The sequence below is a fragment of the Peromyscus californicus genome, unplaced genomic scaffold (genome assembly GCF_007827085.1).
Source record: "Peromyscus californicus insignis strain IS unplaced genomic scaffold, ASM782708v3 Scaffold_4__1_contigs__length_199733344, whole genome shotgun sequence".
Lineage (NCBI taxonomy): Eukaryota > Metazoa > Chordata > Mammalia > Rodentia > Cricetidae > Peromyscus > Peromyscus californicus.
The window spans coordinates 149,841,143-149,863,356 of NW_026294562.1; the positions used below are offsets into that span (position 1 = coordinate 149,841,143).

At 53.0% G+C, this 22,214-nt stretch overlaps 1 protein-coding gene across 2 annotated transcripts in view; it reads left to right on the forward strand.

Annotated features, from left to right (window-relative positions):
* Kcnc1 (potassium voltage-gated channel subfamily C member 1) overlaps positions 1 to 20,875 on the forward strand; it is a 42,058-nt gene extending 21,183 nt beyond the window's left edge. The window contains exons 2-4 of one of the 2 annotated variants that reach the window (XM_052713152.1): positions 9,656 to 10,589; positions 17,459 to 17,647; positions 19,272 to 20,875. In XM_052713152.1, coding sequence (XP_052569112.1) covers positions 9,656 to 10,589; positions 17,459 to 17,647; positions 19,272 to 19,342 — 1,194 coding nt within the window. In that variant the 3' untranslated portion in view covers positions 19,343 to 20,875. The remainder of the gene's footprint in view (positions 1 to 9,655; positions 10,590 to 17,458; positions 17,648 to 19,271) is intronic. The other variant, XM_052713153.1, reaches the window with a different exon arrangement.
* The last annotated feature ends 1,339 nt before the right edge of the window (positions 20,876 to 22,214 follow it).

Sequence of the window (22,214 nt, forward strand, 5' to 3'; positions counted from 1 at the left end):
AGGGTGCCCCCTCCGGAGGTCCTGCTTCCTGATCTGGGTACTTGTTCATGTTTATCTTATTCCAGTCTGGTTTTTCTCTAGAAAAGGCTTGAGGCATGTAAGCCACACCTCCAGAGATAACAGATAAAAGCCACAAAGGGTTAGCTGAGTTCCCAGGCAGTCCTCGCAAAGGAAGAACCACATAGGGCCACTGACTCGGCAGCTGAGTACGTAGACTGGGGGACACGCTTGTCCTGGTGTCTGAGGAAGGCCCCATGTGGGACACTGGTGGACTTCTGAATCTGACTTATTACTGGAAAGGTGAGAGCAGGCCACCTGCTGTCACTACTGTCTGTTCCTCAGTATGCCTTCCTGGAGTCTCGGGTGTCTTCAAAACATGGTTCTCTGCCACTCTGCCTGCCTGTGGCTGACAGAGGTTGGAGCCATGGTGGCGTGTCCAGATAGGTTCACGGGGGCACAGCCATGATGACTTGTCACATGGCCATGGCCATCTGGCTGCCTTAAGGAGCTGATGAGATGCGGCGCAGCACAGGGCTATGGGGCAGAGTGGGGACTGACCTACCGCTGAGAACTCAGACTCTAGGGCCAAGATTCTTCCCCAGAGACCTCATGCTCCCGTGAAGAGAATGCTTCCCTGGGTTGGCAGAGGTTTATATGTCAATGTGTGGAAAGAACCAGAAAAGCCCACTAGAGATCCACTGGCTATCGGTATCCTTCATCTTGTTACCAGAAATTCTCAGGCAGCTATACGGCTCAGTCCCCACTTAAACTGTGACCTTGCTTGTCCTTCACCCTGAGCCCCAAGTTCTCCCAGTTCCAAGTCAGGCACTCGATACAGAAAGCTGGAATCTGCTGCGGTGTTAGGTCTCCGTCCTCTGAGGGCCATTCTGTCCTCTGCAGGCCACGCCCTCAGTTCTGGGTCCTGGACACACCTAGTGTGGTCCATGCAGTCCAGACTGTGAGGATGAGGCTGTCTCCTGCTCCTGATCTGTAGTTAGTAGGCAGCTGGAGACGGGAACAGGACAAGTTCAGGGGAAAATCATGAAATGCGGCACATTCTCCCCTTCGCTGCTGCTGGAGCTCCCCCCCCCCCCCCCCCCGTCCTCTGGTGATTTGGGAAAAACAACCCCTAAGTGCTGTGTTAGGAGAGGAACCGTGGCACAGAGCATGGAACGGGCAATCTCGGTGCCCCATACTTTTCGCACCCCATACTTCTTCCCCGAGTCCAGGAAGTCCTGGGTCTCAGGGCATTTCCACCACGCCTCTCAAGTGTGTTTTAATTCCTGGAGTGTCTGTCATTGTCCCATTTTAAGGACCATGTGACTAAATTCCCCAGAGGTTACCACCCTGCTGTCAGACTAGCCATGGCAGAGCTAGGATTCGAACTTTGTGCTGGACGGAAGCCACGCCCAGGCCTCTGTTCTCTCAGATGGCCTGCTTCACAGGCTTCCTTGAACGTCAGAGCCACGTGAAGAGTGAGTCTCATCTTGTCTCATAAATCCCAAATGGCAAATGGACCTGGGGGCTTCCGAGCCACCTGGGACGTAAATGAAAAGAACATGTCTGCTCTCGTTCCTCGGGCTCTGTGTTTGTGCATCTGCTTCCTGAGTCTCCCCAGAGCCTCTACTGCCGCCTCTGTCGCGGGAGCCTCTGCCCATCCCACCTCTTTTGACCTCCACCAGATTCGTCCTTGAAATGGGGAGGTGGAGAAGGAAGGATTGCTGGTGCTGTTGGGCTGCCAGCATAGCTCCAGGTTCCGTGAGAGACCCCGTCTCAAGGGAATAAGGAGAGGAAAAGCAAGCAAGATGCCTGATGTCCTCCTGTGACCTCCATGGCACTTGTGGACATGTATACTCACATACAACACATGCATGGGGGTGGGGGGTGGGGGCAGCACAACTCTGTGGGAGCCTTAGAGTTAGTGTAGGGCTAAATGAGATGAGACACGAGGTGTGTGAGGTGGGTGTGGCTCAGAACGTGCCAGCACACAGTCGATGTCTTCATCCCACTAGTAGGTACCTACTGTGTGCCTGAGCCTGTGTCGGAAGCCTTATCTAGAGCTGTTATTCCTGGAGGGGGTTATGTAATGTGATGTGTGGTGCGCAGTAGGTGCTCAATCAGTCCACTACTTTATGACTGAATGTTTGAATGCTCTATCAAAGGGTGGCCAGATGTCCTCAGAGCTTTCTGTTCACACGTGCCAGGGAGTCTGGGCCCATCCATTTGTCCTTGTTGCTAAGTCCTGGGACCTCCTGCCCTAGTTTGTCAAATGTCTCCCAGGCTGTGCCCTAAGCAGACAGCCTGACCCCATACACGGGGACCAAGGCTGGCCCTGTCAGATTTTTGTCCCTGAATGACTTGGTCACTCTGATGAACATCCACATAGGAAGTGGCCTTGGGCCCATTCATTTCCCATGGGCTGAGAGTAGACAGGTCCTCTGAGGGATAGTGGTGGTGTTTTGTGCTTCAGTTTCCATGGTGACCCCCAACTCAACGGCCCCATTCCATGGCTGTCGGCTGCTAGGCTTTTCTGTGTGGGAGATGCTCTGATGCTGAGCACTGGGCAATGGTGGATTGACCAGGTGGATGGTGAGCTGGGCAGGTTGTTTGGGGCCAACAACACATTTGAATGTCTCTCTGTTTATGCTTCCTCTTGCATTAGCTCTCTTCCTCCCTCCCTCCCTCCACCCCTCCCTGTCCCTCCCTCTCTCTCCCCCTCCCCCCTGTCTCCCCTCTCTTTTTCTTTCTCCCTCCCTCCCCCGCTTTGCATTTATTTATTTATTGTTGTGTGAGCCATAGCTTGCATGTGGAGTTCAGAGGGAGCCAGTTTCTTCCTGCAGCTATGTGTACTCCAGGGATCAAACCCAGGTTGTAAGGCTTGGTGGGAAGCGCCTTCACGATGAAACATCTCACTAGTCCCGTGTGTGGTCTTAGTCCGTCATTGTCACCCGCAAGAAATGAAAGCATGGAAAGGACTGAGGAACTATCCAAGGCCACCCAGTTGAACTGGGACTAAATTTCAGGCTGGTTGGCTTCAAGGTCATGTCATTTCTTCTCAGCTGCTGCCTCCTTTGACAGACAGACCTGAGCTGTTCTTGGCCCAGGCAAGAGAAGGCAGGGGCACTTGGAGTCAAGAGTTTTGGAAGAAGGTGGAATGGCAGGGCACTGACTAAGTAAACTAAGAACACAGAGTTCTTGGTGATCAGAACCCCATGCCAGAGCCTCGTGTGGCGTCTCAAGGCTCTTCTGAAGAGCCCCTCAGCCTTAGGTGCTTCCTGTCCCTGGCTGTGCCTCTGTCCCTATTCCTGCCCAAAGAGTGGCTTTTCACAGAAGACCTTGCAGGTCACCTTTGTCTCGGTGTCCTGAGTTTCTAATAACCTCATCTCTACAGTTCTGAGAAAGGATCAGTTTAAGGCATACCGTAAGTTCAGTGGCATGAATAAGGATACGGGGAGAAAGAGCCTTTTAAGGATTTGTGCATGTTATGATTTAATCAAGTCCAAAAGGTGAAAGAAAAGGATTCATCCGAGATGAAAGCCCACGACAGCCTTTGCCGCTTCAGGACTTGGCGGCACATTTCTCATCATGGCCTGGTTTGGGTGCCACCCAGGAAAGGGCCCTGAGTGTGATTTAGTGAGGGGTGACTTCTGTCCTGGCCTCTGAGTCGTTCCTGATCCTGGCCCAGCTCTGGATTGAGGACACTGTCCAGTATGACGAAAGGGCACAGAAAAGGATTCTGCACCATGGACAGTTGTGCTGGGCTGGCTCCGGGGCTTTCCTTCACTCCCACTGGTCTGGTCTCTTTCTCCTTGGGCTTGTGTGGGAGTGACCATTTCTGGTGTGGAAAAGGGTCTGGATCATGGGCTGAATCTCCACTCGGTCATTGTCACACCAGCCCAAGACTCTGATCTCTCCAGGAGATGGTCTGTCCATGTACAAACAGGCTACAACCCACACATGCACATACTTACTCTTGTACATGCCTCTCCCTTGCACACAAGCACACCATAGACAACACATGGCTCATATATGTGCACACTCATGCATATATTCCATACCTCATACATAGCCCCATGCATATATATATATATATATATACATGTGTGTGTGCGCATGTGCACACCATTCAATACAACATGCGTCCATGCACCCCACACATGTCTCCCCAAGTACACTTCTCCAACACACAGGAACCACATACACTACACAAAGCCACCACTTGAAACTCTTGCTGAGCCTAGAGAGAGTTCACAGACACTGGTGTCATTTCCACATGCATACACCAGCTCCGATGTGATATGGTACTTCCCTGGATGCACACAGACTTTCCAAACATGGCACACTCTGCCATGCACACTCACTCCCCAGCTCATTCCTCCCCAGAACCCTGCAGGGAGCTCTTTCTGCCTACTACTCCCTGAGCAGGTGCCAGCAGGGGAAGGGTATGGGGCAGGAGCAGGGGTCAGGACCCAAGCAGAGCACTCGGACCTCCCTGGGCTTGATGCTGGAGGCTGTAGATAAAACAAACAAAAAGGATAGACCTCGTGAGCTTTCCAATCCTGTAGCCCTGGCCTGCCCAGCACACTGTGGGTGTGCCCAACCTAAGGAAGTCCAGATGAGTCTAATTCAGTTTCTAAACCCAACTCAACTGACAATTTATTTAAGACAATTGGCCATCCTGTCTGCTCTGCATCACTGACTTCTAATGGATGCTGTGCACCCCCATGGGGAGGATTCCATTAGGCAGAAAACCTGACCTGCAGTTTCTGGGGGCCTGAAGCCTGGACCTGGGCCAGGGCTCCCCTGATTAGCCATCATGGGCTCCCACTGCCTGTGACCTTGATCCCCCTCAGAATCCTCAAAAGGGACCAAATCTAGCCCTCACTTTGACCTTGGGGAGGGGGGACTGGTCGAGGCCACACAGTGAATGAGTGGCCAGCTCCTGCTGTCAGTCCCCTGCACTGTCTTACAGCCAGACACTTGCTCCCGAAACGCAGATGGTAAAAACATAGAGCCCCATGGTGAATCCCCGAACGGCTCCCAAAGGCAAGCACAATTTCCTAAAGACTACTGTGGTATAAATAATTCCTAAATGAAAGTCACAGCACATATTGGTCATTTTAATAGATAGTAAGTTGCCTTTCTGATTTACGGTTTCAGGGGTGGGGCCATGATAAAAAATAACTTGGTGATTTATAAAACATCTTAAGTCAACAGATCCCTAGTAGGTTTGTCTGACTTTACAGCCAACAGCCTCACCATCCTGGTTACCATAGAAATGGGATGCCTTGCTCTGTTGCTATGGCTACCACTTTCTAGAACACAATTGGTGGGACTCACGGTTTGTGATTTAGTTCTGGAAAAATAAAATAAAACAAAGAGAGCCAGAAACTAGCAGCTTGTGTCTGTGTAGCATCACCAAGCCATGGCAGCTCCGTGTCCTCAGTTTTACCAGGCAGCCGCTGTGCTGGCCAGGCCGGGGACAGCTACCTCTGGGCCGCCTGACTGCTCTTCGTCCTCGGGTCACGGTCCCAGGAGGGCTCAGCTGACCTGGTCCTGGATATGGTGGGGGCTCAGCTGCTCCGGGGAAGGGCTGGAAAGAGGAGCAAGTGGGAATGGCAGTCTGAGGGCGGCGGGGAAGGCTGAGGGGGCAGAGAGGCAAGGAGCTGGAGCTGCCAGAGCTGTGGGAAAGTCAGTCGCCCCCTAGTGGGGACACGGGGGGCAAAGGGCTGGGTGGAAAGCCCAGCGAGAGGGCGGGCGGGCGCAGAGGCAGAGTGACTGAAGTGACTGGGAGAGAGGTGGGGAGGGGCGTCGTCGTATGCTACACAGTTTTCATTGCTACTCTCTCCACACGCTGCTTGCTCTGAGTGTGTACCCATGAGTTGTTGGTGCGCATACTACCAGAGTGTGGCTGGTGGGGTGAGGTGACGGACGGGTCTCGTTAAGATTTCTATGGGCTGCTCATGTCCTCTGTGTGGTCCAGGCACTGAGCTGGATTCTCGACGTGTCTGAGCTTAGGACATCGGTTAGGTGTGTACTCTGGGTTATCGAGTCTGTAGTCTGTGGGTGACTGTTGGTACACAATTCATGGAGGGCACGGACCCCAATGCTTGCCCTGTGGGTGACAACCCTAGCATTGCTCTAGAACTTGCTGTCCTGGGCCTATCAGGCAGAGCTTGCCTCCCCATCTAGGGTCAGTGATCATCATGTCCTCCCCCACTTCCCCTTAGCTGTGCTCTCTGAATACTGTGAGGTCTTGCCTGCCAGGGGCTCAGCAAGGCTGCAGGCTAGGTAGGATGCAGGCTGGACCACCCAAAGATTACTCACTGGCCCATCCTTAAAGGGTGCTTCTGCACCAGAGCTCCTGAGTCTGGGCACCAAGGCCTAGGATCCATTCAGGTGTGGCCACGATCATGTCGAGTTGGTTCTAGTCACCTCTGCCCTTCCTCAGTTACAGGGGACATCACAACATGGAACCATCCAGGTCTAATCCAAGGCTGGCTTCTCAACGAGCAAAATCAGGCAGTGTGGCGGTGAGAGAAAAAAGAAAAAAAAAAAAAAAGGAAGAGTCAAGTGTGGTGGCATGTGTTTGCAATCCCAGAGTTGAGGAGCAGAGACAGGTGGATTCCTAGAGCTTACTGGCCGAAGTGTAGCTGAATCTGTGAACTCCAGACCAAGTGAGAGATCTTGTCTCGAAAAACAAGGGAATTAACTAAGGAAGACACCAGAAATTAACACACACACACACACACACACACACACACACACACACACACACACACACACGTTCTTTCCTTTTGCTTTCTTTTTAATGATTTATTTGTATTTTATGTGTACAAGTGTTTGTCTGCATGTATGTATGTGCACACTTGGACACACACACACACGCATGCTCTTTCCTTTTGCTTTCTTTTTAATGATTCATTTGTATTTTATGTGTACGAGTGTTTGTCTATATGTATGGATGGCACACTTGGACACACACACACACACATACACACACACGCTTTCCTTTTGTTTTCTTTTTAATGATTTGTGTTTTATGTGTACGAGTGTTTGTCTGCATGTGTGGATGGCACACTTGGTGCATGTGGAGACCAGAGAAGGGGCACTGGATTGCCCAGAACTGAGGTTGGTTGCAGAAACTACCATGTAGGTTCTGGGAGCTGAGCCTAGGCCCTTGAGAGAGCAGCAGAGCCATCTTACCTGCCAAGCTATCTCTGCATGCCCAACTCTGTTTTTTAACATGGGTTCTGGTGACCGAACACCGGGATTCATATCCGCATGGCGAGCTCCGTACCAACTGAGCTGCTATCTCCTCAGCCTCCGTATGCTAGTCTTACTAAGATCAGGCCTTTTCCTGGACCTCCATGTCTGTCTGAAGATTAGTATGGTGAGGGACAGATGAGAGGAGAGCTCGGAGGGCTTGTGGGACTCTTGGGAGATCAATGCCCTGTCTGGGCTACTCCCATGAGCCTTTGCAAACACTAACGAGCCATCACTGGAGACAGACTCATGGCCTCCCTGGGTGGTTGTAGAGATTCCTTGAGGAGCGCCTTGGCAGGCTGCCTCCTGAGTACCACAGTTGCCAGTGGGAGCCTCACCCCAGGGGAGGGGCTATTAATGGGGCACTGAGGATGCATGGGATTTTTCCACACAGTGTGCATGGCCAGAAGCCTCTCTGGAAGAAGGACCCTCAGGTGCAAAGCCACTGGAGGAGGCACTCTGCTCAGAGTGGCGGAGAGGTACATGTGACAAGAACGTTGGGTACATGTCGGGTGAGGACCCTGAGGAATCAAGTGCAGCCAGAGCACAGTGATCCTGGTGTGGCAGGCTGAGCACGCTGGCCTTTTCAATGTGGGCAATGTGGTAGCTGGCATGAGTCGCTCTGGGACCAGTAGCCATGTGACTGAAACTGAAGCCTAGCTTTGAGAGCAGTGGTCCTGTTGAGAGAGAATACAGAAGGAAAGGCCGTGTCAGGGGGTCACTGCAGGGGAAGGGTATAGCCTGTCTCTGGGGAGTCTAGGCTATGAAGGCCAAGCTCCAAGAAGAGGCCCAGAGAGAGTCCAGGTCCAAATACACAGCAGATGAGGATGCATGGTGACTTGGAAGGGCTGCAGTTCTGGGCGAGTTGGGGTCGAAGGTTAATGACTCTTCTTTTTGCCTCCACTTTGCTTTCCTGGTTTGTCCTCCATGCATCCCAGGTCTGGAAGAGCTGGATCCCGAAAGAAGAGCTTCCTGGAGTCAGAAGACCTCCTCTCTAGCCTGCTTCCCTCAGCTTTTCCCAACCCCGCAGGCGTCATAGGGTGCAGGGACTCAGTTTCAACCCACTGCTTCGCACTGTCTTTGTGTGTGTCCTCCTCCTTAGCTGAACAGGGAGCTCCCTGAGAGCTGGGCTGGTGCCTGGGGGAGAGTGGTGGGAAGAAAGGATGGCTGGGTGAACCAAAGACTGGTGAGCGGTGTATGGGCAGGGAAAAGGAAGGAGGGAGGGAGGACAAAATGAGGAAGGAAGGGAGCAATTTGAAAATAGAAGAAAGGGATGGAGAGGATAAAGGAAGGAAGAATGAGTGGACAGATGGATGAGTGTATGAACGGAAGAGAGGAAGGATAAATGGGCAGGAGGGAGGGAGGGAGGGAGGGAGGGAGGGAGGGAGGGAGGAAGATGGGTGGATGGAAAGGAGGCACAGGTTCATGGAAGGATGAAAATGGATTGCATTTGACAGTAGCCTATGAGAACAGGTTCTGAAAATTGCATTGCTATTAAGCTAACAGGATGCCAGTGTACTGTAACAAGCAGCTTACACAGATCTCTTCCTGTTTGTGGGCTTAGGTAGCATTCGGCATCATCTCCTAAGACTGAGTTCATTCTGTAACAGTGCCCTTCCTACTCCCCGCCCCGCCCCCCGCCCCTGAAGCCCAGGACGTGGTTTCGAAGATCCATTTAGTTCTTGGTGCCCAGATTTTTGGCAGGTTGGGCTCCAGGCCCCATGGCTTTGATTAGCCCAACCTAGCAGCTCTGGGCCTCCCAGAGCACATGGAATGGGGGAGGACCGCCAGTTTCAACCCAACTAAGGCTAAGGCGCTTGACTTCCTGCTGCTTATGGGAGGGGGTGTCTTTAAGTAAATGAACTGGAGTCAAAGGAAATAGACACAGCCTCTGCAGGGCCTGGCTCCGGTAGAGCAGTCCCCTTCTATTTCTCTGCACACTTTGGTCCAGCGTCACAGTCAGTGTAGCTAAGTACCGTCACAGACGCCTCAGATTTCAGTGGCTTCACCCAGCACAAGCTTTTTTTTTTTCATTTTGTTTTTATTTCTCATCAGAATATTAAGTGACAGCCCAGCTCAATGTAGCCAGGCTCCTTCTCTCTCACGGCTCTGCTGGACCCTGGAGCATCAGTGTTTGGCTAGCATTGGGAAAGGAGGCGTAGGTGAACAGGGATGCAGGCTTTGTTGGCCAGACTCAGCAGCATCGCTTCCTCCCCCTAGACTCCGAGGAAGATGATGTGGTGTGTCAGCTTGGGTTGTGTTGGAAGGGCTCTGGGCACGGCCTGCTCCTAATGGGGCCCCGTGCCTGGACCCCAAGGCAAGGCACTCCAGGTTTCTCCACTCTGAGTGAGACGCCTTTACTCTGACACCCTGTGTTTTTCGCCCACAGTATGTGGCCTTTGCCTCCCTCTTCTTCATCCTGGTCTCCATCACAACCTTCTGTCTGGAGACCCATGAGCGCTTCAACCCCATTGTGAACAAGACGGAGATCGAAAATGTTCAAAACGGCACACAAGTGCGATACTATCGGGAGGCGGAGACGGAGGCCTTCCTCACCTACATCGAGGGCGTCTGCGTGGTCTGGTTCACCTTCGAGTTCCTCATGCGCGTCATCTTCTGCCCCAACAAGGTGGAGTTCATCAAGAACTCGCTCAATATCATTGACTTTGTGGCCATCCTCCCCTTCTACCTGGAGGTGGGCCTCAGCGGCCTGTCCTCTAAAGCCGCCAAGGACGTGCTGGGCTTCTTGCGCGTCGTCCGCTTCGTGCGCATCCTGCGCATCTTCAAGTTGACCCGCCACTTTGTGGGCCTGCGGGTCCTGGGCCACACGCTCCGCGCCAGCACCAACGAGTTCCTGCTGCTCATCATCTTCCTGGCCCTGGGTGTGCTCATCTTTGCCACCATGATCTACTACGCTGAGAGGATAGGGGCGCAGCCCAATGACCCCAGCGCCAGCGAGCACACACACTTTAAAAATATTCCCATTGGCTTCTGGTGGGCTGTGGTCACCATGACGACACTGGGCTATGGAGACATGTATCCTCAGACGTGGTCTGGTATGTTGGTGGGAGCATTGTGTGCTCTGGCAGGAGTGCTGACCATTGCCATGCCGGTGCCCGTTATCGTGAACAATTTCGGGATGTACTACTCTTTAGCCATGGCTAAGCAGAAACTACCAAAGAAAAAAAAGAAGCATATTCCACGGCCACCACAGCTGGGATCTCCCAATTATTGTAAATCTGTCGTAAACTCTCCTCACCACAGTACTCAGAGTGACACATGTCCGCTGGCCCAGGAAGAAATTTTAGAAATTAACAGAGCAGGTAGGAAACCTCTTAGAGGCATGTCGATCTGACCTTTCACCTCTGCCCCCTGTAGCAATGATTCCAGATTCAGTCAGACTGCTTCCTTAGTTCCATGGGCGACCCAGGACCCTGTGCCCAATCTTGAGGTGTGGAGCCTGGGGCCCCAGGGAGATGCTTGGCGGCCAAATCCAGAAGTCAAGAGCTTGCTAGAGGAATCTTACTGGTGGCTCTGGGTAAGGAGGTTGATGTGGTTGGTCTCATGAGTTCTGAAGAGACCCCCACAGAAGTTTGCTGAGGACTCTCTTAGCAGGAGCCCAGAGGCTGCTGCTTGGTCGGAAGGAGTCAGGCGTAAGTCTCTGACGGGCTCCTGACCCGTGGTGGGCAGGGAGGGAGTGGTGTGATTCAGAGACACCACCCAGCCTTTGATTTGGTCTTTGACATGGGTGCCTTCAGGCTGTGTAGACCGGCAGAGTGGTACATGAGATCCGGACAGCTGAGTCTCCGCAAAGGCAGTAGCCGGGATTCTCAGCCCTCGCAGAACCTAGCTGAGTAGACTCCTGCTCTGATGCCAGCTACCTAGTTCCAGGTCTTTGCTAGGAGTTGCCCCTAGGCTTCCGTGACAAGCTTACTTACCCCATAGCATGCCAAACCAACTCATCCTCCACCACCACTCTAGAGTTTAGCATTTATCTTTAGGAATCTGTTGGAGTGACTCTGGCTTTCCCGTTGTCTGTTTGGGTTGATGGTCCAGTGGGAGTTTCTGGAGACCTTCTGATGGAAGTGGCTGATGAGCAAAGAACTGGAGAGGGGCCACACCCCGGGCAGCTTAGATGAAAGCATTATGGACCAGCAACACCCTCCCACCACTGAGAGCTGTCCCCATATCTAGCAGTAGGGACTGTAGCAGCAGCAATACAAGACATCCCAACCACTTACCCACAAATTCACTGGGAGACAGGGGGTGGGGGGTGGGCTGAAACAATACTAGTCACCGAGGGATATATTCTCATATTCCATGGCTAGTGGTTCATTATGGGACTATCTCAGTTTTATGAGAACCTGCACATAGCACATAAAGTTGACCATGGGGCTCTGGTCTGAAGATGAAAACCCATAGTCTACCTCTACCCATGGAATCCCATTGACTTACTCTGAGGACACAGGGATCTCCAAGGAACAGATGACCCAGAGAAGAATGATGACATGAGGAGGTACTGGGTGAGTGTGAGGTTGGTGTGTGCTGTTAGATTTCTCTAGTCTATGAAGAGCACCCCATGCCTGGGGCTGGCAGAGAGTGCCAAGCTAGTTCATTCAGCCTGGGGCGAGAGAGCCTCTCTTTCATGTGGGTGGCCTCCCTCAGTGGATGATGGATGTCCTTCGCTGCCGGTGTGCTCTCTGATTCACCTTCCCACCCCAGTCCTTTATCCTACAGGCTGGGGCAGCCCGGGCAATGTCCCAAGGCCTACTTCTTTGGCCATGGGACATTCCAGCCCTTTCACCCCATTCTATGCCCTCTCCTTCCCGAGGCTGCTGTGGGCACACAGCAGAATGTAGCTTGTGTTCTAGATTGGGGCAGGGAATGCAGGAGGTCTGAGGTAGAGACCTCCCTCTGGTCAAGCCTTGTCTCCATTTATGGGAAGCCCCAGGCCTCCCCTTTTGTTTCCAGGTGGCTAGCCATTTTACCCCAGGAGCCAAAACCAGGGCAAGGACAGTTTCCTCAGCTCTGGATGGCCTTCCTTCTCCCCCAGCACCACTGTGTACCCCAGGAAGTGCTCAGACGGAGGGGCATCACATGACCCTACTCAGCCCTTCTGACTCATCTTCCCCAACACTGTCAGTCAGGATTGGTGCTCTAAAAATGGAGCCCCAGGTCAGCCCATTGATGATCTGGAGCTCATTCTAGCCAGGCACAGATTCCTCTGCACACTCAGTGACATTATTGTACTGAGGACACACACACACACACACATACACACACACACACACACACACACACACACACACACACACACACACACACACTTCAGCTAGTCCTAGGGATATTAGCTCTTTCCTCATGTTGCAGCAGATCTACAGAGCCTGCGAATTCCTGTTTCCTTTGGGTTCCTCAGCCTTGCCCCTGAGAGACACCTTGCCCTGGCTCCAGATTTCAGGAACTCGAAGAGCTCTGGTTTGGGCAGTCTCATGACTTGCCCTGTGAGGTCAAGTTCCTCCTTTTCCCTCCTCCACACACGTTATTCCCTTTTCCTTGCCTTGCTGTTTTGGTGCTGTCCTGGTGTTCAGCCCTGCCCCTTAGCTCTAAGACTCCGGTCCCACCTCGAGCCCACCACACTGCTCACCGCAGCAAACATGGGTATGAGAACAGGGTTACCTGTTGCCGGGGGCACGTGAGGTTCCTAGGCTTGTCTTCAGCCATCCCTGTGCCCCAGGCTCGCTCTCATCCAACCCCCGTTCCTCATCCCTGTATACCTGGATGGGCATGGGGCAGAGGTGAGAAAGGGTGGGAGAAGCCAGAGCTCCAGGAGGCAGATGGGGTGGGTAGAGACCAGACCCGATGGCAATGTGGGAGATAAGACAAGTCCCCCAAGTTTCTTCAGCAGAGGCAGTTGAGCAGGTCCCTAACCAGTTTTTTCTAGTTCCGCATCTAACTCCTGGGCTAGGGACTGAGGCAGAATGCTGGACTTTGCACTGCAGCCAGCCCTCCAGCTCCTTCCCCTCACCTCCACTGTCTGTCTGTCCCAGGGATGTTGTGAGCTTTTTCTTTGGGCCATAGCTTGAATGGCCTCAGTATTTGTGGGCTCTTACCTGAGGGGCTGCCCAGGGTTCAGGTTTCACCTGGCCATGAGAGGCTCAGGGAGGGATTGTCTGGGATTGAGCCCCTTGGAGAAGCTGCCCTTTTCCTGGAGGGGGCCTCCTTCCCCATTTCCAGTGGGGTCAACTGCTTGCTCTGGGCAGCTCGGAATGTTCATTGTCTCCTCTGTCCTGCCATGTCCATTCTTGTGTGTCCTAGAGTCTCTGCTCCTGTGGTGTGGGTCAGTCCTTTGTGCCGTGGGGTCCAGGGTTACAGGGTCCCAGCATAAGGGATAAAGAGGGATGCAGGTGGCCAAGTTTGGCTCACTTCTTGCTTTTCAGTATGCAGAGCCCAAGTGATGTCTCAGAGACACCCTTCCCCGCCCAGAAGCTAACCACTGCACCCTCAGGGTGGTCTTTCAGGGGAGAGCTTCTTTTCTGAGCATTGGCATCTAAAGTCCCCCTTTTCTGGGCCCTCTAGCTGTCCTCTCTCGGGCTACTGCGGCTGCCTGGGAATAGTGTTAGACCTCAGGGTAGGGAGGGTGGCAGTATTGGGGCCAGAACTGATGGAGCAAGATAGGGGTTGAAAAGAATCCAGCTGCGGGGCTGGCAGCCTGGATTCGGAGTGTAGTCCACACTGCCCACGTGGGCAAAGGGAGATCTAAGGAGAAATGAGATGACTTTGAATGCCAGGCATGGGTGTTCTTTTCTGTGTTGTTCATATCCCCTCTCCCCTCTCTCCACTAATCATGTCTTTCTCTCTCTCTCTCTCTCCCTCTCTCTCTCTCTCTCTCTCTCTCTCTCTCTCTCTCTCTCTCTCTCTCTCTCTCGTTTTGTTGAATGAGTGTGGTGGTTCCCATGACCGTGTCTCCTCACAGCTTGTCCCCCTTTAGCCTGAGATGTTTCCCCCTGAGTCCCAGCTGAGCAGACCCCTCTGGGGGCAAACCCAAGGCAATGCCCAGCCCAACTAACCCTTGTCCAGTCCTGCGTGCGCCTGGCGGCGCCCGCTGCTGGTGTGAACAGTAAGTACATCGGAAGTGTCTGGAGATGGCAGGAAAGCGTGCCTGCTGACGGAGGGCACGTAGGTTCTCTTTGCTCCAAAGTTTTAAAAAAATGACCCTCTCACAAACGTTCATCTCAGCTCATTTCAAAGCCTGGAAACCACCTCTGAGACGCTGCCCATGCTGTCATTTCATCACCGCAGGCCTGTGGGGTTGTGGGGTCGTGGGGTCCTGGGCCCGGGGAGACAGGCCCAGGTCTCTGAAAGCAAGTGGGAACCTAGGTTGCTAGCTGCCCTTTCATCCCAGGAGAGACGAGTGGGTGGGTGGGGACTCGGTGATCTTGCATCTGTGGCCTTTCTCATGGTTCCTCAGGTTTAGACAATTGGGTTATTTTCTCTTCTGGCCACCCCACACTGGAGTTTGGGACAGGAAGTGAATGGCCCGGTGGCTGAGAGCACCTTCAACTGCAGATAAAACAACAGCCCCTCAGCCACAGATCCTTTTTGAGAGGTTGAGGCTGAAACAGAAGCAGGCTCCAGGGGCATCCTGGAAACTGCCTGCCATTTTGTTCCCCTGGATTCGGGATGGCTGCCCCTCCCCGCCCCCACCACCACCGAGGGACTGTCCCATTTTCAAACCTTTTACAGTTCAATGTGGGAGGCCAGGGGTAGGGGGCATGTAGGCAGAGACTCAGGCCCAGAGGGGGGGTCTCAGGCTGCACTGTCACTATGGAGGCAGAGGCAAAAAGGAGTAGTCACTACCTGACCCTTTCCTGGACAAGAAGAGCAGGCTGTGGACACCCACTCAAGAGCATCTTTGCCAACTGGAGAAGATGCGCTTGGAAGCCACTAACGCTCCCCTGGAGAAAAAGTCATTCAAGGCACATGGACCCCAGCTTCCAACCCCTCTTCCTCACCATACCACATCCCCTTCTCCCCAGCATTCTCCTTCCAGTTCACAGACCCTCCAGGAGGGAGACAAGAGCCAAATGGAATGTAAGGGAGGATATACATGTCTGCGGGCACACACACCTGTGCCCACAGACACATCCCATATGCTAGGCAGCCCCCAGCTTGTCACATGGTGCCAGAGTTTCCCTAGGAACTGGCCTTTCTGGTTCAGAGTCAATCAGGAGTGAAGGTCCTGGGATCTTCAAGGAATGCACTGTACGTGAAATGCCTTGCCATCTTGTACGACAGACTTTTTTAAGTTCCAAAATTATGATGGGAAACCTTTTTTTTTTTTTTGGATTTGCTTTATGAATAAACCTGATTGGTCCATTTCTCTTTTGACTGACTGCCTCTTTGTAGTGACATGATGTACACGGGTGGTGACCCCACTCACGTGCATGCAGGGAAGGCTCACTCCTGCGTGCAGTTACATGATGTGAACAGGATCATGGGAGAAGGTCAAATCCAGTGGGAATTTCCCCTAGCTTCCCTTCAGAGAGCCTCCTCTATCACATCCCCCAGGCTGGTTCCCTCCCTCACCAAGGGGCTCTCATAGGAGGCTTCCCCCATAGGTGCAGTATTTGAGTCCCCAAGAGGGACAGAGATGGGGGACAAAGTCAGTCATGGGAAGGCCTCCAAATCCTTCCTCTTGAAGTTAGCAGGGCCAGGGTGCCTGGCTGTGGCCACATTTTGCCCGCCACTATACATGTCCCCCCCTGAGATCTCCTCCCAGGTTCCTCCTTAGGCTACTACAGAAGCCAAGCCTCAAATTCCCCCCACCCAAGGCCATCAGCATCTGTTGTCTCCGCACATCCATTTGTTCTGCTTTCTGGGGATGCTGGCAGAAGGGACTGGCATGGGAGCCCCTCCCACATCCCTGTCCAGCCATCACAGCCTCATGCATATGCATTGATTTTTGTTGTGCAAGCTGACCAGGTTCCCTGGAGTGGTCTGTGGAGGCACTGTTGAATGTGTGTGGACAGCAGTGTAGGTCTGCATGGGGATAGATCAGATGAAGTGATCTAACTGGGTCTGTGCAGGTACACAGGAAATTAATCTGCATGAATGATGGGGTAGACCAATCAGAGTGGGTCCTTAGAATGGTGGTGATATGTGTAACCAGGCCTAGTCTGTGTGGGGAACAGGAAATTGAAGGGACCTGATTGGGTCTTTGTAGAGGCAGTATAGGTATGTCCAGCTCTTATCTGTATACAGGACAAAGTTTCAGAGAGACCTGATTATGTACCTGTGTGAACAGTGTAGAAGATGTGATCAGGCTCAGTCTGTGTAGAGGACAGTCTCAGAGGGACAGATTGGGTTCTTGTAAGGAGAGAACAGAGGTGTGGCCAGTCTAGTTTCTATGGGCCACAGCATGGTAAAATAGGGTTTGTGTGTGGGGAGGGCAGTGTAAGATATGTGTCCAGGCAAGTCTATAGAGGGGATGGGAGATCTGAGGGGCCAGACTCTGTCCCTATGCAGACAGGCTAGAAGGTGTGAGCAGGCCTAGTCGGTATGGGATAAAGTTTAGAGGCACCAGATTTGGTCCTTGTGGGGACAGAGAAGAAGGCCAGGGCATCTGAATGGTCAAGTTGGACCCAGATGGAGTGGTGGGAGCAAGCTGAGTGGTCAGACTTGGGGGTACATTGGGAACCAAATGCTGGAATGAGATCTGCATGGGGGGATGGAGGGGGTCAAACGGGGCCCAGCTGGGCCTAGGGCTGAATATTGCTGGGGGACAGCCAGGTGCTGGTTAGAAGTAGAGGGTCTGAAAGGCTACTTTTCTGGACTGGGGCCTTTCTGAGTGTCTGTCTGTCTTCTCCCTGAGCCGTGTGTCTGGCCCTCTCCCCATGATTACATCATATCATCCTGTCTCATTAACCCTGCCTTGGGCCCTGGGCCTGGCCCCAGCACCACACGCCAGCCTCATCACCGATTCATCTTTTTGCAAACTTTGAGCAAACCTAGGAGTCTCTCCCTCCCTGTGCTGTCAGCAGCCCACCCCAGCCTCCGCCCTCCTCCATGGACCACCCACTCTTCCATCCTCAGGAACGGGAAGTCCTTTGTCAAATGCCCTACCTTCGGCCTCTCACCCCTTCTCACTAAACAGTTTTCGGTGTCTCAATAGCTTCTGCTTATATGTTTGAAGATTCCAAACTGAATGGGGAGGTGGCGAAGGCCGCGCTGGCGAACGAAGACTGCCCCCACATAGACCAGGCCCTCACTCCCGATGAGGGCCTGCCCTTTACCCGCTCGGGCACCCGCGAGAGATACGGACCCTGCTTCCTCTTATCAACCGGGGAGTACGCGTGCCCACCTGGTGGAGGAATGAGAAAGGGTATGTAGAGGAAGCTGAGCTCTCTGCATCGGCCGGGCCCGCCTTGCACTCCTGCAGATGGGTGGGCAGGGCGGTGGGCAAGGGGCGCTGAGGGGTAGGCAGGCACACTGAGGGGCAAGGATGGAGGGAGCCCCCCAACGTTGGCCTCTAGAGGTCAGAGTCCTTTCCCCAAGGGGGATGCCAGGTTGGCAGTGAGAAGCTGAGGCCCAGGCAGCTGTAGGTTGGTATTCAGATAAATGGTAGAAAGGGGCTTGGCACAGGGTGGATGACCATGGGTTGTAAAACCAAGCCAAGGATGTCCCTAAGGAGACAGGGGGAGTCTAAGTTCCCCCAGAGTTCTCTAGTGGGGTAGAGCGTGTCCAAAAGGCAAAGTGTTCTTTCCTAACCTTTAGTTGTGGAGGGCAGTTGGCTTGGCCACCACCCTGTGAGTTTAGTCTAAGGTTGTGCTATGGAAGAAGTATCCTTTAAGAGAGTCTGCAGGCCAGTGGAAAGGGAGGCCTCAGGGAGAGGTGGCTTTAGAGCTGGGAGATAAGGCCACTGTCCTTGTAGAGGTAAGCTGTGTGCTACTCAGAATACTGAGAGTGATAACTTGCTAAGACAAAGTGTATCAATGGGACTTTGTATAGCCCTTTCCATAGCCAGAGCACATTAGCACTGCCCAGGGGTGGCCAGTGCCCCCTTGTGACTGGTGAAGGACCAGTGGTATTCTTGCAGTCAGGATTTGGAGAGGTTTAGCATGGACTGAGGTGAGGCCTGGGGAGGAGCTTCGAACAGTCCACATAGGGCTGCAGGCACTGGCCGGGGCTGGGCAGCCCATGCATGCATCTGTGCACCTCACAAGTTCACACAGACGCATGCCGACAGCGAGCAGGGTAGCCAGACACGAGTCAGAATCTTGAGGATAATGGAGTGTAGTCTGTGGCCCCTGTCAACAGCACTAGTGTTGGAAATGGTTAAACCAGACACAAGGAGAAAACAGACTTCCAGAATCAAAGGCAGACCTAGGAGAGGAGAGAGACAGCCTTCACCAAGAGGAGGGAAAGTCTTTTGGGTTGCGCACGACTGCTTAGTTACGCCCATCGGATTCAGGCTGGTCTCTGCTTGTTTGCCCTGCCTGAGATCCCCTGGACCTCAGTGCGGTGTGCCGCTCCCTGCATGGTGCTGCATGGCAGAGGGCCACCAGCCTTGAGGAGGACCCCATCCTTGACATGGATGGGTCTGCTGCTCTCTTTGCAACTGGCTTTTTCCCAGGTAAAGCCTTTAGAATGCCCAGGAGCAGGGACCACCCTGAAGAATAAGGGGAAAACTATCTCCACGGCTGTGCCCTGCCCAGTAAGGTCCCACAGGGCTGCCTGGCTCCTTTGTCTTGGATGCTGGATCAGTCGGTGTGGCCTAAGAGAACGGAGTGTCTCTACTGTGCTTCCAGAAGCACCCCACTTCCTAGTAGTGCTAGGGAGTTGAGTGCAACCCCCATCCACAGGCAACCCCCAGTCTCAGAGCCCACCTGGGCTTGGGTGCTGGACTCTTTGGGAGGCACCAAGGGTGAAGGCCCCCCGCACACGTGTCCACCCAGCCTGGCTCTCACGAGGACTTGCTTTGCTCTGGCTGATTCGGAGCCCTTTAGGTCTGCAGGTGCAGAGCAGAAGTAGGGACTTCACCTGTCCCCCCAAGGAGGGAAGAGAAAGAGGCTGCTAGGCTGGTCTGCTGCATGGGAAACAAGCCAGCTGGAGAAGAACCTGCCTGCCTCTGCATGCGGCTGTTGAGTCTCTCCTCCTCCTTCCTTAACAACTAAGTACCGAGCGGGGAGGGGAAGGCACAAGAGGAGCTCAAGTGTTAATTGTATTCTCTACATACAGATCTTTGCAAAGAAAGCCCTGTCATTGCTAAGTATATGCCGACAGAGGCTGTGAGAGTGACTTGACCAGGCGGCTTGGCCGAGGACACTGGTGGCTATTAAGCATCTGGGTGGACCTGCAGCCCCTCCTCACCCTCGGACAGAGTAAATTCACGCCATGCAGGTTTGCCGGACGAGTCCGAGTGGCCCAGGCATTGTCCTAAGACGGACGTAGCTTTTTCTACGGCCAATGGTAACTGACCGTAGAGGATCGCCCTTCTTTCTTTTCATTTTTTTTTTTTTAGAAGTTACCTTTTATTTGGGGAGGGGGGGGTGAAGGGGAGCCTTAGCATGACTTGCATGAAGTTAAACAGAAAACCCAGCTAAACCAAACCCAGCAGCCTCCGCTGTGACTGTATGACTACTCTCACCACAACCAAGAACGGCGAGAAAAGCAAGGGCTCAACTTTCTTTCAGTGCTCTTTATTTTGACACACGGTGTCGGAGCCAAGCTGTGATGGCACTCGGTAGAAGTCTGTACATTGCTGGGAGCGGGGGGCCAGGGAAGAAGGATGGGGCTGGGGAACGGACTGCTTTTTGTACACAAGACCCAGAGGAAAGGTTTCAAAAAGGCAGTCAGTCAGTCATCGGTCATATTGACCTCACCTTCGTAGCTCATCTCTCACGTGGAACACAGAGAACTTTGCTCCGAATGGGATTGTGGGAACTCACACAGCCGCCCTCTTCCATCTCTGTTTGGCATGCTTCTGACCCAGCGGACGTCTCCCCAAGACCCCGACAGCGGCTAGTTTAGGTTGATCTCTCATCCCAGTGTGTAGATCCAGTGTGACCAAATCTCACAACGAATTGTTCATAGTTACACCATATGGATTTTCTAATGTCATTTTAAAGCCAGGATGTAGAGTACCTCCAGTTCAGGACCACCAGAGGGGTGCCTCCCCTCCACCTTTATTAAGGCACAACCTGGCATTGTATGCAATTTAGTACTTCAGAGTAAGAAACAAAAACAAAAAACTGCATGCCCAATGTTATGCAAAGAGATTCGAGCATGAAATAAATTTTGTAACATGGTTTCTGTCTAGTCTAAAGCAGATTTGTTTTTCTGAAGCAATCAGAGGTTTGCAGAGACGTGCTTCTGCATCTCGAATAAATATAGTATTTTCCCAACAGAAACAGAGGACAGTAGCTTGGCTTTGGTCTGATTCTAAAATTAGTGTGTGTGGGGGGAAGGATGATATTTTTGAAAAACACATGCTTGAGTTGAAAAAAAAATGCAACATCCCGAGCTTCCACTGCACCATTTCCTGGAAAGACAGCAACCTCCCCTCCCCGGGCCCTGGCCCTGGAAATAAAAAGCTGACTTCTGAGATGAAGCACTAAGGAGTTGAGTTTTTATTGCCTTCAGGCAGCATCTCCGCTCCGTTCTGGCACGGCCGAGCTGATCCTAGGCCCGACTACTACTGTAGTCATCTAAGCTGAGGTGTGGCTGGGCTCCGAGGATGCTGGCCCCTGTGGGCTAGGGCTGCAGATCCTGTTGGGCCAAGGGACGAAAGCACATCCTCTGTGGGGTTCACCTGGTATGGTTCAGGGACTCATCTTGGGGGATCCTTGCATGGAGCCATGTTGGAACCTCTAGTTGCCCTGTGCAGCCATGGCCTGCTAGGACTATTGTCGGGTCTGAGTGTCAGGTCTGCATGCCCTGGCCAACTTGCAGGGCCTGGTCTAGAGACGACCTCATCGAGTATGCCTCTCTCAGCCTGGACCTGGGGATATTGCAGGTTTGGGTGTGGGGTAAAATGGAAGATCTGATCCTTCCTCGTCGTTAGTGATTCCAGAATGTTCACGTGGAAAGAGACTCCACAGGCCATGCAGTCAGCCCCTGAGCATCTGAAGATGAGGCATCAAGCTGCTCAGGGCCACCAGCACGAAGATGTCAGCCCCCTAAAGTTTCAGTCCCTTTTGTCACCTCTCAGCACAGCCCGAGTCTGTGACCCTATGGGCGGGTGGGACCAAGTTTTACCTACTAGTTTCTTACCTCTCCCAGGACTTGTCTCAACTTCCTGGTACCCAGTGAAATTCAAGAACTCAGGGGCCATGGTTGGTGGAGCCTCTACCCAGGCATTTCATAGCTAAGTCTCAGGACACAGCAGTGAAGCAGCCTGGGCTACTGCCTGAGACCAGTGTTGACATGAGCCAGGTATCTGCTAGGAAGATGGGGCTTCGCTGAATAACACAAAGTCATCTGGAATATAGGCCTAAGAACACCGCAGCCAGAGAGGATCTACTGTGGAGGGGGCATCTCATAAACACTGCCTAATGTCAGCTCAGAACAGTCCAGTCACCCCATATTACAGCCGAGACAACGAAACACAGAGAGGGAGAGAAACTGGTCCAAAGCCACACGACCCAATGAAGGTGAAGTCCCGATCATAACCTGGGTGGTCTGACTCCAGAGTTCAGGTCGGGCTGTTTGAACTAAGGACTTTCCGGGTCTGGTCCTTGATGGTGAAACACTGAAGTTATGGGTTCTAAATCCAGGATTCCTAGGATTTGGCCTCCTGGCCTCCTTCACGGAGCGCCATAGGTGTGACATAGGGGCCACTTCATGTTCTCTTCCAGATCTCTCCTGATCCACAGCTGGCTAACCCCTCTTGCTGAAACATCCTCCTGCCTACGGGTGAAGCTTCACTCCCCCAGCTGGTTTCCTGGAAG